General features: G+C 37.4%; 1 protein-coding gene across 3 annotated transcripts in view; it reads right to left on the bottom strand.

Annotated features, from left to right (window-relative positions):
• The window catches only part of LOC133274081 (synaptotagmin-9), a 71,590-nt gene that overhangs the window by 21,473 nt on the left and 33,799 nt on the right, over positions 1-16,318 (bottom strand). For all 3 annotated transcript variants that reach the window (XM_061462863.1, XM_061462864.1, XM_061462865.1), the window contains exon 3: positions 13,548-14,094. In XM_061462863.1, coding sequence (XP_061318847.1) covers positions 13,548-14,094 — 547 coding nt within the window. The remainder of the gene's footprint in view (positions 1-13,547; positions 14,095-16,318) is intronic.

Genomic DNA, 16,318 nt, shown 5'->3' with positions numbered 1-16,318 from the left:
GCTAGCAATATTCCGCTAATAGATTGGGTGAAAAAGTGTGCAGTTGTACTGCTTTGATTGTCCTTGCACAGCAATTCTATTTTAATTGCAAGATGAATGGAAGAATATAATCATGGATGCTAAGGTTAATTCTATAAAACACATGTATTAAATGTGCCAAAATAGACAAAACCCCTAAATCTTTAATACTGTCTCATTTTTTTTAATTGTCTCATTTTAAGCCTTAGAAACTCTCTGGTTTTCAAATACAAAAGAAATTAAAATAATAGAGGAAGGAAAGAAGGATGAGAATGACAATAGAATTAATGATAACAAGACAGTGTCATTCTGGAAGTGTGAAAAAGAGAACTGCTTTCATTCTTTATTTCTTAAACCATGCTACAAAGAAAAACTTCATATTTGAATCAGAAGTTGGTGGTTTGGTGGCTGTGTTCCTGGGGTGTGGGATGGGACATGGGCAAGAAGGTAGGCTCCTCTGTTTCCTCCCAGAGATGCTACTGACAATTTCATAACAGACTGTGTAAAATTTGCTGACTGTCAAGCATGCTGACAGGCTGCTGGTATCAAACCCTCTCAGGGCAAACCTTCCTGAATCAGTGCTGTGGAATTTGTGGTGATCTAGCAATGAGGGATTACTTTTACCACTTCTCTTAGGTGATGCCAGGAACATTTCAGTGTTTCTCAGTATCTCAATTGCTGATGCTGCCCAAAAGCTCGTGCAAATCCAACTACTCTTTTCTTCACAGACAGTTCTGGACTGTTGCCATTAGTACACTTAGGCTAAGTGAATTTGGTGAAGGAAAATTTATGTTGTTGCTGTGGACTGCTCACCTACCTTGCAAATAATTTTAATCTTGAAGCTGCTAGGCAGTTTACCAATACACTACTACATGTACTTAGAAGCTGTATAGAAAAAAGAGCTTTAAAGTGAAACTGAAGACTGTGAGGATGCTGAAGGAAGGGGAAGGAAGAAAACAAATCCATTTTAGAAAATGCAGACTCTGAAATCAAGTTTACCATCCAGGTGCCTACAGTGTGAGCAGGGAAAGATGTGATTGTGCAGAGTATGATAACAGTTCTTTTCTGTAATACTTGTTCTCTATCAAATATGCTTGTGCCTCCCTATTATATTTAGACGTGTACTGCAGGCAATTTCAGGACTACTTTGGTGAGCATGTTTTCTCTCTTGAAGAATGCACAGGGGGGTGTGTAAGATGTGAGATAAAGGGAGCACTAAATATAGAAGTGCTTTAGTGCTTTAAGTCCATAAAAGTGAGTCAACAGCACTTCTTCCTCTTAGAATACTTGTCTTCTAACTTGTTTTACTTTACACATGCTACATGTGAAAGGTACCTAGAGAGGAAAATGATCTTTTGCTGTGGATTGTTTTTCTGCCTTTCCAATGGCATCATGTGCATTTGTGTGAGGTATAGTCCAGTGAGCTGCCCAGACTATAACCTGGTTATGTTTCTGTTCAGGATAACTAGTGTTATTAAGTACATTTTTAAAAAGTCTGCGAGTGATTTAGTAAACAGTATCTTGCAGTCACATAGATGCCTTCCCCAAATTTTGGTTTAGTTGCTTGTAATTCAAATAATTTGATAGTTGAAATCAAAGCTGTGAGTTGATTTGTCATAAGTGGTGAGCTCACTTTAGAACTATTTGTTACTTTGAGAATGACCAATGATTTTGGGTACTGTTTGACCCTTAAAAGGGCCTGACTTCAATTTTTTTGAAGGAAACAAAATTCTGAAAGAATTTAGTGTAGTTATCTCTGACCATCCTGACTTCTGGAGCAAGACTATCTGGAAAAAATTGTGCTGCTTTAGCTCTGGAAGTTTTCCTGACAAATTATTTTTGAGATGAACATGAGAGTGACTGGATGGAGGTGAAGAGAGTGAAAATCTAGGGCTATATCTACTGGTGTGCTTTTGAAAATACCCATATTTTTATGAACAAAGTATTACAGTTATAGGTAGGATTAAAAGCTTTTTATACATTGTTTTATAATAAAAGCTTTGCATCGAATTAATTTTTTCTCATAGCTTTCCCAAGAATGCTGCCACTCTATATATCATATTATGTGAAGGATTTGGAAAAGGAGCTGGCAAATGAGAAACACTGCTGAGCTACTGAGAGAAATGGGTTAGGGGGACTCAAGCAGAAGCCTTGAGGGAAAATAACCTGTTCTGGTTTCTTTCTATTATGACTGCTGCCCAAGTCAAAAGTTGAAGTTGTGGATGTACAACTTGGGCAATTTCAGAGAGATTTTTATCTGCTTTCTCCAGGACCAAATTTGATAACTCACTCATATTTTAGCCATCAAAGTTTCGGTGAGGAGAAGATTAAAATCTTTGTTGAGAGGGTCATTGCCACGTATTTATTTTGCAGACAGGCATAAAAGGATGGTCATTTGCTTGTTCTGTTGTCATAGTGAATTTTTGGTTGTATATCTCAAGTTATTTGTACTGTTTACAAGAGTATTTTCAAACTATAACAAAAGGATATGCATGAAGTCTGAGCTTCGGTGGGAATTCTTTGCCTGACTTTACAGCAGAGTCAAGATCTCATCCTGAGTACTACTAATTTCTACCTGCATAAAATGTTGTGGTCCCAATAGAGTGAAGTTTATTGTTTGATTAGCATTTACTGTAAGATTCTGTGCTCAGTGGAGTAGAGACAGTGAAAGGTTTTCATTTTTTAAAGTGATTCCTTTCTTCCTGAAGATCATAAATAACTCTCAGGGGGCTCAAAACCAAAGTCTGCTGTTTTCTCCTATCTTTTTTGGTATACACTTTTGTCTCCCTTTACTGCATACATATTTATTTTATTGCTGGGGTTGTTCAAAAGTTACCATAATGTAGATCAGATGGTTAATTAAAACACAGCTGGCTTTTAAAATAATTTTTAACCCCCCAACATGCTTTTAAAAAGAAAACACATACAGATTTCTATGAGTTCTGAAAACAAATATACCAAATACAGTATGGGGAATTGCTCTTTTAGTCCTCTGTGTTAACTTTCATAGTGTTTGGGTAGCAGTTTCTATCTGACTAGAAAATATTAGACACTGGATGATATTGCAAGTCTTCTATTCACCACTCCTTTTAAAATAACTTTACTGCAGGAAACAGAAGAGCAAATGTTAGGAGTTAGGAGGAATGATGGATTTCAGCCACTTGCACTGTGGCTGTTAGTACTTGGTTACTTGACAAGCAAGGTTTTCTGATGTTGCAATAAACTCTTATTTCTAAGACGCCAGATTTGGCACAAGAATCTGAGTGGGGAATTTTATCCCGATAGTTCATATAATCAACTGTGAAACCCTCCAGCTGTCAGCTGTTTTCTGCTTCCCTGCCCATCGCAAGCAAGATGTCATCTTCTTCCAGATGGTGTATGTAGCTTTAATTTTGAGTTTTTCTGATGAAAGAAGTAGTGAATGATTAAGCATTCACTAAGGTAAGATGTAGCTTGTAACTACTGTTTTCTTGAGTAAATAGAGCAAGGTGTTTAATCAAGCAATGAAGTGCCAGAAACATGTAGCTATACACATCTCAAATGTCACGATACCACAGACGTTGCTAATGGAGTCTTGTCGTTTAAGCCTGTCACTTCACCAAGTACATGGTGTGAAATACTCATTCTAATTCTCTGCTAAGGAGCCATAGGAAGGCTCAGACACTGCAAACAACTGTATGCTTCATTTACCTTGGGAATACTTCCAGTGACTTTAGTGAGACTAACTATTGAAGTCATCATACCCATAATTCTAGAATTTGAGTGTGCATTGCAAATTGTCTGTCCCTGTTTATGAGGACTGGTGCAGAATGCAAAGGTTTGCATGTGATTGTCATTTAATCCTACCCAGGCAAACACAGAGGGATGTGGTAGTGGCCTGTTGGATTTTTCCAGGAAACATACTTTGTATATTGCTTCTGATACAGACACATCTTCCTGAATGATTAGAGAAATCATGAGAGGAAATTAGAGGAAAATTAGAGGAAAAATCAGTTAAATAGTAAGTTAAAATTAAGATCTCTTCTGTGAAAATGTAGTAAATTTGGAATTAATAAATCTTGATGAAAAAGCTTTTAGTCAGTTTTGCCATTGTTCCTTTGGCTCTGCTCTCAGAAAAATAGCTCACCATGGAAGAAGAGTGATGCCTTTCTGATCCTCCTCCCTCAGACAGTTTGTCTGCCAAGTGACCTATTTTTTTTACAAAGTGAAAGAATGAAGAGCATAGCTATGTATCTTCCTTCAATAATCTGAGCAAGGTTCTCTACAGAGTGTCAAAAGTGGCCCTAATGTTGTGAAAGGTTGGGGAGTGAAGAGATAAAAGCTGTCATGTACATCTCTGAGGCCTCCCAGGGACAATTAGGGCCTCTACAGTATCTGGAAGTGTACTTGCTGATCTTATCTTAGCAAAATGTAGTGTGTGTCTTTTAAAGTTTCGACTCTCATTTATGTCCATTCAGTTGTTTAATCTTTTATTTCTTTCAAACTATACAATTTGCTGCTAAAAGTCTCCTAAACTAGGAGAGATGCTAGAAAAGCTATAGATACATATACAGGCCATACTGTGGGCACCAGTCAGCTGTAACTTCTAATGTTTACCAGTGACAAAGGCAGTGGGGAGGTCTGAAGAGTGTGATTATTTAGCAAATCGTATAACCTAATCTTAGTTTCAACAAGCACTAGAATTTAGCCTGTAAGCACAAAACCCATGCCTCTGAATCACTACAGTTATGATCCAGTAATTCCTTCCTTCTGTGCAGACAATGTTTTGTCCTCTCCAACAGGACTCCGGAAAGATCCTGTAATCCTCATTGGTTAAATATAAGACAGGTTACATCCTCTAACAAGAGTCTGAATGGGGACAGACAAATCTTTAATGAGAAGAAGAGCCTGTTTGTAGCGGCATTTCCTTTTCTACTTATTTACCTGGGACACTGGTGTACTAGAAAAGGTGAAGTCAAGACTGTACCCAAGCAATTACATATTTTGGGCTGTGCTGGGATGCCAGCATGTCAAGTATGGTGCTTCCCAAGTAGGTAGGCTATCCCCTGAAGAAATATCCACTGTGTATTGGTAAGAATTTGGAGCACAGTTACAGTTAATCCCTAAGTAAACAATACACAATAACAAAAAAGCCCACTTACTGCTTAAATATAAGACCATGGAAAATAACATGAGAACTGAGTAAACAGACTGTACACAGAGGAAAACTGTAAAACTCTGAAATACTGTTTGGTGGAGAAAGAGGCCTGATGGCTGTGATATCTTGTGGGGATTAAAGACTAAAAACGGCTTGAGGCTTTTCACATAAGCACAGTATGTTCAGAGGGAAGAATGCTTTCAAGTTTGGCTTCAAATATTAAAACTAAATTTAAAGAGTAGGATTTTTCAGAAATTTGGATGAATGCACAAGCTCTCAAAATGCTTTCTATGACCTCTGATAGGAAAAAAAAAAAAGACAAAGTAAGCATTCCTCAAACTGTTCAATAATTAAATGCATGTTTGAAGTGATTTTTTCCTTGCCTGGATAAATACATGTTTCAATTGAAAGTTGTATAACTCTGTAGAAAAAAGGCTGTGGCCTTTCAATCTTGAATTATGTGCAGAATGGTTACAGCCAAGATTACCTTAATACAGCTATTTTAGCCTAAATGCTGTGCAAGTGCTCTTTGCTCAGCTGGAAGAATTGATGCCTATGAATTGTAAAATGCTAGAGATATTTTTTTGTCTGTGTTTGCAGCTCCCACTAAACAATTTTGGATGGTATAACTGAGCGACAGGCTTGGTTGACCAGGATCACATTTTGGCTTCGTTTTATATGCAGCATGTATGTTACTGTGAGCTATTTCACTGAAGGCTACCCCTGAGAGGCTTGGTTAGAGAGAGGTTTCTTGAGAAAAAGAATTAGCAGAAGAGAGTGAGAAGAAAGGAGAAGAATAATGTGTAGAACAGGGATAGTTACAGATTCTACATATAGAAAAATATGAATTTGGGATTGGATCTAACTGTTTTTAGCATGAGGCTAATGTATACATGAAAGTATCCTTTGTACACTATTGCTGTTTTGCGGTTGTTGCCCCAGGGAAACAAGTAGAATACAAAGACAAAAGAGAGAGCTCAAGAATATCATGGGCAGGGGAAGAATCAGTGTAGAAACCAGACTTTTAATTTCATAAGGAATTTTGAGCTATGTCCATTTAGAGGCACAATATGCCTCACTTGACTTGAAACCTTTTGCTTTGACAGAAAACAGGACATTTCATTCCTATTTCAGCCTTCAAAATTTTAAAATATTGCAGTAGAAGAAAATCTCAAATGAGAACTCAAAACACCTTATTCTGAAATTTCTCAAAATCCTGACTTAAAAAAAAACACCAAAACTTTAAAATTCTTTAACTGAAATGGTCCCATTTCTGCTAAATGTTTGTTTGGTGTTTTTTTGTGGGCTTTAGTTTTGACTTTGCCTCTTTTGTTGGTTTGTTTATTTGTATGCTTTTTGCAGAGAAATATCCAGATCGAAAAAGCTCACTTGTAAATTCTGATGGCCATACTCCCGGGTTCTGCGAACTTCCAGTGGTACAAACACATATAAACAAGTCTCTGAATTAGCATTTTCTTAAACTAGTCCCAAAACCCCCAATAAATGTTAGCTGAGGCTTCAGTGATATTACAAGACTCATCCTGGTTCTGACCATGCATGCCTGTGGAGCTACAAGGCTGTTGGGTAATCACTTGCACTGAATAGACTCCATTGGTTTCAGAGCCAAGCTTGGTAGTGCTTGTGCCACTCACGGGGACCAGCTTAGCTCCCTCCCATACCATATGTCTTCAAGGCATTTGACTTCTTTTTACTTCAGACCCTTCCCAGTTTTACTGAATATCACTTTCACTGTTGCTCCAAACATAAATAGGCATCTGCGTCTTTAAATTTTCTGAAAACACGTCAATATTTTATCTTTACCCTATATAAAGTGTACATAATTGTGTCTGCCCTTTGGTTAGCCAGGCAGAGTGCTCTCCTCATCACTGAAATGCATGTCATTTCTGACAAATCTTCTCTACAAAGTAATTAGCAAAATCATTAGATTAAAAAAGAAACCACAGAAAGACAAATGGAAAATCCCAGTTTTGAAATGAACTCATTTAAATATGTGATTATTAAATAATGCAAAAGCGTAGGAAAACCAGCAGTTGTATGATGACCACTGTACCTGTTGTACTGATGCTGAAGGCTAATTAATTGCTTTTTTATCCTTACCGTGGTGATCCTTAGAAATCTGAAGGATTAAAAATCTGTAACTTTTTATCACCTTCTGGCTGTGAAATGATTCATTATAAGTGGACTTTTATTTTTTCTGTACATTTGATTAAGTAAGAAGATTCAGGAAAAATCATGAAACAAAGAGTGACCTTCGTGACTTAGGAGAAGATGAATGTCTGCTGATCTACCCCCTGAAGTCAATTATGATTCTTGTACCATTTTGGGTACTTCAGGGTTTGATTGTGGTTTTTGGTTTTGGGGTTCTTTAAATAAATCTAAAATTTCAGTGAGGTGAATCTTACCTCTTGTGTTTACTGCCTTACTTTGGCTAGCCATTAAATAATTGTTGTTGTTCCTTAAGCTTTTGGCATGCTTTACTGTGGGCAAGACTAATAGGTTTGCAATTCTATCTCTTCCAGAGAGACTCGTATTTGCAAATCAATTAAACAGGTACTTGTCCACATCAACAACTGATTGCCTCCCTGATGCCAAAGGCTAATTGTTTTACACATTGGAACAGCAGATTAATACTGGATCTGATTTCTGTATTACAAAAAAAAATAAAAAAAAACAAAACAAAAAAATCAACTAGTGTTTCCCATTTACTGCTATAGTGCAGAAAAGTAGATATGGCACATAACATGGATGGATTGGATCAGGTTTCATAAAGAGACAGATTTGGTTTGATTCTGTTCCTTCTCAAACTGTTGACTCAAGAATTTTTGATAACCATCGTAAACACTTCAAATGCTTTCCTGAGATCTTGCTTAATGCCACTGCTCTTCCACACCCAGCAACTTGCCAGAAGAGGAATTTTAGAAATACTAGCTAAAACATCTTGACAAGCTGAACATTTTTTAAAATCAGAGTAGGTGGACTTTGTTGACTTACTGCCAGCTACAGTATCTGTCAAAGAACATAAGCTGTGCTACATAGAGTTGATTAAAGCTGGTGCCAGGAATCTACAGATTCTGGACCCGGTCTCATTTCTGCTATTTCGTCGTGTCATGTCTTGAGCAAGTCACATCCTTTTTGTCCACATCTGTTCCACTGCCCATGTATTAGGGACAGTATTTACCTACTTCTTTCAAAGAAGGAAGTTTTGAGGGTATAAGCCCTAAGTATTATGACCTGCACCTATGCATGTGCATTTGGCACACATTAAACAGTTCACAGCCTCTTAGCAGGAATGCTCCTGAGCAATGCAACCTTTGAGAATTTTTTTTTTTTTTTAATAGCTTTGAACTCAAAAAATCTGGTAGGTTTGGTCAGGTTTCAGTGTTTTAGACTTTTATCATGCTTTCCATAAACAACCCACTGAAATAATGTAAACTCTTTTTGTCTCTCTTCCACACATACTGTGGTTGGCATTAACATATCTGAAACAGGGAACTTGAAACTTCCTTCTGGTAATGTTATGATTCCAGCTGCATCTCAGTTATACAACATAAATGCCTAAAAATACAAATTCTCAAATCTTTCTTTCTTGGGCAAACTTGATAATAACAGCAGTGAACAATTAACATTTCTAGAATGCAGAATTTCAAATACTTAGAGCCATCCTACTTTCTAATTCTCTCTTTGTCAAAACACTATCTTGTATGCCAACACACAACTTAAATACGTAACAAAAAAAAAAAATAATAAAATATGGTTTTCTTCATTGTTCTGCGTGAAAGGAATTCATCATGATCTGACACACTATAGTATTCCTGACCACTACATATACCCTAAAAGAGCTTGAAGATTCTTAAAAACAGATGCAATCAATCTCTTGGCTTTGCAACTTCAAGCACATGCTTGCTCTTTCTGGACGTCAGAGCTTATGCATCTTTATAGTTTTAAACTATCCATAACTATCTTCTGGATATTCAGCAAACCATAACATTCTCCAAAGTCTGTGACATGTTACTTCTCAAATTCTATGTGTATTACCCAGCATTGTCTTTCTGTAATCTCTCTTTCTCTCAGAAATATTTTCCTTCTATACTTTCACTCTCCTTTTGTGAGTGAAATATATTATCATATTGAATGACTATATGAATATATTATCATATAATCATATATGATCTCTTAATTTTGGGGGCTGGATGCTGCATTCTTAAATGTTCACCTAAACACAAAAGCAGAAGTACTTCAAAACAAAGTAACCTTTTGAATCCTTTCTTTCTGTTGTCCTTTCCAATTGTTGGCAAATAAAGAGTAAACCATGGTTTGAATCTGAGCAACTGATTTTACCTTTATCAGTTTCAATTTACTTCACACCTTTACAGGAGGTGGATACAGCAAAGGGCCTCAAAGGAATCACACAACAAGGATAAATGGTAGGAGTCAATATGGTAGTTACAATTTATAGACTATTAGGTGCATAATCACTGCAAATCCTGTTGTAAATATCCCTTTAGAATGTAATTGAAAGAGTCACGAAAACAGGTTAGTCCAGGCTGTACAACCTTAGGGTGAGATGAGAAAATGGTGCCAATGGTGTGTTATGAAATTGAGATGATTTTTTTTTTTTAAAGCATATATATAAGTTTAGACACTCGGGAAAAGAACAGTTTTCATTGTACCATGCTTAGATCTCAAGTATAACTATATGTGAAAAGATAGCATAAGTTTCAAAAGCTGTATATACTGTAAGACGAAAGCACCAAATTTGCCTCCAAAAATGAGTAGCCATTTTTGAAAATGCTGGCCCAGGTATGAATAGAAATGTGCGTTGTTCTTTACTCTGATTATCACCTTGCTCTAAGTGAAGGCTACTTTTCAATACTCATCTAGAAAGACTGCTTGCTTAGCAAGTGACAAATGGCAAGCATTTTGAGAATCCAAACAGCCAGTATTAACCAGAACCAGATTTCCAGTAATCCTTCTCTCTATAGCTGCCTGCTGGTGTTTAACTAGCAATTCTTGAGAAAGTATTTTCCTTTCTGGGTGCACAGCAAGTTATGCAAGTGGATACCTATCATCTCCTTAAAGAGAAAGTTCTCTTTTACCTGAAAAGGACCATGTGACAACAACCTGTCTTTCACAAGCCATGTATTTTTGCCTGATCACATCTGAGTTTAAAGACAGCAACCAAGGAAATATTAACAACTCTTTTCAAAAAAATGCAATCAATCTATGAACATTACAGAAACAAACAAGAAAACCCCAACACCCCAAACCCTGAACATGTTTAAGAAGCTACTAAGCAAAACATGCCAACTGCTGGAACCCAGCCTAAAAATGACATATATCTTTTTCCTTGGTGAGCCAGAAACTAGTGTAATCTGTCTGGTAAATACACAAAAAGCTTATCTAGTTCATTTCATGTTCATCTAAGGTTGATCCACTTAATTATTTCCTCCATTAAACAGCCCACTGCTGCTTTTTTCTGCTTGGAAAAAGTGCTAGTGTTATAGGAAAGAGATTTTATGCACAGACGACCTGGGATTAGAAGAACAATCATTTTTATATTAGAGATTTGTGTTTGGGGGCAGATTGCTTTTGAGCATGTAGAAAGTTTATGCTAATGCTTGTCTGTGTTATGAAAGAATTTCAAACTCTGGGATAGCAGCAGATGTTATAGTCCAAAGAATCAAACCTCTTGGTTTTGGATAAAAAAAATCTTTCAGTCTTATTAGAAAACAGAAGAAAACATATGGCATAACAGGACAATTGAATGGCATTGTTTGCAGTAAAGCTGACATGACAGGCATAGCCGCAGTGCTCTCCTGAAGTAGGTTATTTTGCTCTGCAAAGGATTCAATACATTATTTTATATTACTGTATCAAATTGGATTAGAGCATAATAAAATGGGGAATGTAAAATAAAGCCCTCTGGGATTCCTGGTTATGCAGTGTAATAAGATGAACAAGAAATTAAAATGAACGTGCTCTTCAGGAGTATGACAAAACTTGTCATGTGTAGTTGTATGAACCTTCCCTTTTTCTAGTGTGTTTCCTTGGTTTATACCTCCTGTGCTGCACTCTTTGTTGATCTACATCAAGTGAATTTCCTTCGGTAAGTTTGCCCATCATTGGTCTGTTCTGTAAATACTATTTAAAACAAGACATTCAAATATAAAGTTATTGAACACTTGCTACAGTTGATACAGTTTCTGTTTGCAATTATAAACAGCCCAACAGCGCTCTAAACTTTGCTGAGATTTATTTCAGAGGCTCATTACTATTGCTTGCTGGCCTGGTTTGAAGTGCAGCCACAGGAGTTTTCACTTCAGCAGCTTCACTGAGTAGCCCGTAGGGTTCAGCTTCTGCTGTCAGTCTGCAAGATATCTAAGCTACACAGACAGGAAAAAGTGCTGAAACTTGGTTTCTTAAATGATGCTTGGAGGGTTTCTCATAACTTCATGGAGTAAGTTCTAACCTTTGAAATTTTGAAAATGTTAATTAGTAAGCGGAATACTCCATACATTCATTTATCTGATACTTTTATCTCAGAACTCACATTAGCCAAAATTGGATTGTGTCTCCTAAGTACTATGCATCATTTGCTTTGAAAAGGTCTCTGTTAGCTGAAAACCCAGTGATGAGTCTAGATGGCAGGTCCTGTGTTGTTTGGTTAACAGGGTTACACTTCACACAGGAATTAATATTCATCAGAATTAATAATCACTTCAGTCCTGAATTTAATTTCAGAGATTATAGGAAATCTGATTACAAACTATATGCTGCATTGCTTCTGAACTTTGTAAGGGGATGTGATTAAAAAGAAAATACCAGAGACACTCTTGCCCAAATTAAAGCATGGAAAAAGGCCTAGTACGTATCAAAGTAACTCCAGTGTGCATGTGCATTCAACTTTTAGCTGATTTTAAAACTGAAGTTGAGCTTGGGACACGTAATGCTGTATGAAGACAGGCTTTCACTTAGAATGACTGTCATCTCCTCTGTCATTTTCTTACTTTTCCCTTGCAGTTGAAGAGCAGTAACTTTTCATAGAAAAGCCGGGTTCATCCTCCTGTGACGCTGAGTGTCCATGACCCTGCCTGTACCTTGAGTGAGGGAATTGCTAGCACTGCTGCTACTGCAGTTCCATCCTAGCGTGGAAGAGGATTGTGCAGTGGGTGCACAGCACATTTGACACAGGAATATAGGTAACACTGACTAAGAACACTGAGAAGTCACCTTAAAACAAGGACAATATAAATTTTCAAACAGAAATTCCAAACAAAAAGATGGATTTAATCAACTTGGTCAGTAATATGGGTGTGCTACCAGACCATAGAGGTTGTAAAATGAGGGTCTGAATACAGGAAAGTTATTTGGCTCAGAACACCCTTTACTTTTCAACAGCTACTTACACTCAGCTAAGCATATGCTTAAATGCTTTCCTGAACTGAGGTCTAACAAACTCACACTTTGATCTTACTGTTAATGATGTTTGGTTTATTTGACTCTAAAATGTGCGCTAAATTTGAGTATAGATTGACATAGCAAATGAAATATTTACTGAATTTTGGCAATAGTACCTTTGAGGATTTCTGTAACGTATCATTCTCACTGAAGGTCTGATCTCCATAGGATGAGTGTGATTAACTTCTAAGAGCATTACAAGGAGGTTGGCTCATGCTTTGAGAAGAAAGCTCTTTCTTTTCCAAAAAGTAATTTTTGTGGGTTTGTACCTAATCACTAATTGGATTTGTGCATAGAATTTGATAACAGAGACTTTGGGATAGCAGAAATACGGACTTCTAAGTTTCCCGTTTCCCTATGTAACAAAGATACAAAACAAAGAGTTAAACTACTTCAGTGTTTTTCATTGCTTTCATGGAACAGCACAGTCTGAACTCTATTTCCCTGGTTTATAGAGTGGTGGTATCTTGCTTTATGAGAATATAGGCTTCTGAAGGACTGAAGAGCACCACAGAAGAACTTTTGGATCTCCACTTCTGGCTGATTAGTATGCTGTAATTTATGTGGTGACTCAAGCAAAACACAGAAAGACAGGCAAAATAAGAGAAGCGGTATTTCCTTAAGTAAGTTTTAGATTAAGTATGATTAAGAGGAAAACATTCTCCAGCTTTTCTATCTCATCAGCAGGACAGTGACTAAATCCACTACCTCCTACATAAGACATTCTTTAATATATCCAAAGAATCAGAAATGAAGACTGAAAATGTACCATCAATTTCCTTGGATTAAGGTCAAAGCTTCAGAAAAAGAGAGAATAGTTTCCTTCACAAATGTATCAATTTCAGTTACTATCAGATTAAGGAAATAAAATCAGAAACAAAAATTTTCAAAAAAAGAAAATTGTAATACTTACATTGGTGACATATTCGATATCCTTCCAAATATTACATTCCCTGGGAAAATCTGCCAAATCTAAAAAATTATCCACTACCACTTGGCCAATCAAGTCATGCCTGGAGAATCTGTCAAAGTCATACACTGAGAAATGGAGCTTCCTTGCATTCAGATCATTGTATGGGACTGTAAATAAAAAAACTTCATCAAATACTGGATTTAGGGTCTTTCTGTGCACTTTAGTCTGGTGTTTTGTTTTCCTATCAGGAAGCAGATATATCTTCACATATGGATCTGAAGTTCCAGAGAAGTCCTTTGCTGGCAGGTTGATGGCCTTGTGTATCTTCACTATTAACTGCTCTAAATCGCAATCATATTTCAGAATAAAGTTCAGTTTTCCACATGCCTTGCTGTTACTCCTCCGGCCATCGTCTGTGTCCACTGATCTTTGTTTATACAGCTCTGGCTTAATGCGGCCGATCCCTGTCAGCTGCTCCTGTTTCTGAACCTGCTGGATGTTGAAGTCGGGGTTGGAGAGGTTGAGCTGTCTTCGGATTGAATTATGCCTTAAGTGGAAATGAAAGAATTGAAACAGATTGTGTTGAATACGATGAGAATCTGTGCACATATACGAAAGATACTGTTCTCATTTGACATATTTTTGTCATGTACAATGGGGTCAGATTTTTACTGGCATAAAGTGATAAACCATGATACCCAACAGTTGTGAGAGCTCACCTTGAGCATTAGACTGCTCATATCATATAATTTTTTGTTCCTCTGTCTCAACCTAGTGGTATGTACGCTCCAAACATGGCTGAAGAAAGTGACAAAGGCAAATTCACAGCCATTGCAAATCCAAAGGATCTGCCTTACTGGCAAGTATAATGTGATATAAGAACTGTAGATGTTCTTGTCACCATTTTCAACTGAGGTCTTTGGATTACTGCCAGTGAAATGAGTTACATTATGTAAATGGAGTAGGATATGGCCTATTTTGCCAGCTGAGCTTGCTGATTTCTGGTTCTAAGGCAAAGCTGGACAAAGGAGGAAACTTCCTAACACCTCTGCATTTTAGTTACTTAGTTACTTAATTACTGTGACTACATTTACAAGTGGGCTGTTCTGGTCTGAAATGGTTTGTTGACCTCCTCAACAATTGTTTTGTTTTTCCTCTCATACCTGATATAATAAACTCTGTAGTACTTTGGCTGAAAAGCTCCTTTAGTTTCATTACTCTGAGGAGAGAAAAGTTGCTTTTAGCTTCGGTCCAGTGAAATTTATTACCTGGAGTCACTCAGTTACTGTGATTGAAATTTCCACTTCATGAGATAGTAACAGAAATCAAATTTGCAAACCCTGTCAGGGTAGTGGGATGTGAAAACTGGATTAGGTAAAATTCTAACCTTGTATGAGTTGGATTCCACTTTTTTTCCTATTCATATGCAGCAATCATCCAGAGTCTTGGAGTACCATGAGCTGTGGTTGTACATATAAAGAGCATGTGGAAAATGCTAGCACAGGATTAGTCCGAAGCTATTTATATTGAATATAATCAGCAATAGTTCCTCTGCTATCACTGTTCATTCATTCCTTGTGAATATGTGTTTATGCATGCTTAAAACAGGAACAGCCTCTTATATACTATTTTTTCTTGTATAATAAGTACATAACTTTATAGCTATATAATAGTCGTTTCAGGATAAAATATTATTATGTTACAAAAAAAGATTTTTATTATTTAACTCTTATGCTCCTCACCAAAGTGGGAGGAATAAAATGAAGGGAGAAAGGCTGGAGAGATAGTTTAGCAAGGACTGTGGTGGGGCTGGTGCCTGGTCTCTGTGGCCACAGAGGAAAGCCACAACCACTCAGTTACGAAGGAAAGCAGCAGAGACAAAGCTGAACAAAGTACACAGTGCAAGGTAGATCGGCCCCTCCTGATCAGTGAAAGAGTCTTTTGGAGAAGACCTGATCAAAAGTAACAGGCAATGAAAGAGAGGACTAAAGTGCAAAGCCTGTATCAGGAAATGATATAGGGTAGGGGTGGGACTTGGACAAGTCATGCCCTTGTGGGCAGAGAGCCAGTGGAATAAAAACCTGCTGGAGAGAGCCAGACTGGAAACAGCTGCCAGAAGCAAGGTCTGCAGAGATTGACAAGAGTGAAGACATTGTGCATGCACTGAGGATACTAAGGCAAGCTCTTTTATAGACTGGGATTGCTGCTACTCCTTGTGAGACGACTATGCTGTGGTGATACTCTGCATTTGTCATTTGATTAAGTATCAGAATTGCTGCCCTGTTGTAGCAGAGGAAGTCTGTATCTGGCACAATACTTTCACAGTATCAAAGACACACGAGAGCTCTTGATGTTAGGATGTCAGATATGAATCTTCTGTTGCTAATGAGTCTTACATATGTATTTCCCAGCAGTCTGAAAACAGCAGCACTAGTCCTGTACTGTACTTGTGGGCTATAAGTCCTTAGCTGGAATTCAATCTTATGTGTGGCAGGGTCGTGCTTCAGTACCCGTAATTGTGGCTTTGACCTCCCCATAGATTCCTACAACAGTATAAGCCGAAGTCATTCTTATGCTAATCTAAGGAGGAAGGGCACCTGGATCTTCTACTATGTAACATTAACAATGTTCTGTGGACTTCTCAAATTCTTTCTGAGACATGTTTTGGACAACTGGCAATTATTGAACTGGCTGTTGTCATCATTCCCATGTTCAGGTGTGCCTGCAGGCACAAGTCTTGGCTAAATTTGCTTTCTTAGATGTCCATGAAG

The sequence above is a fragment of the Pezoporus flaviventris genome, unplaced genomic scaffold (assembly GCF_033815535.1).
Source record: "Pezoporus flaviventris isolate CSIRO_AGI_PZ_B2104156 unplaced genomic scaffold, CSIRO_AGI_Pfla_v1 ptg000036l, whole genome shotgun sequence".
Taxonomy (NCBI): domain Eukaryota; kingdom Metazoa; phylum Chordata; class Aves; order Psittaciformes; family Psittacidae; genus Pezoporus; species Pezoporus flaviventris.
Note: the sequence above shows the minus strand (reverse complement) of the source record. Positions and strands in the feature narration are given on the sequence as shown.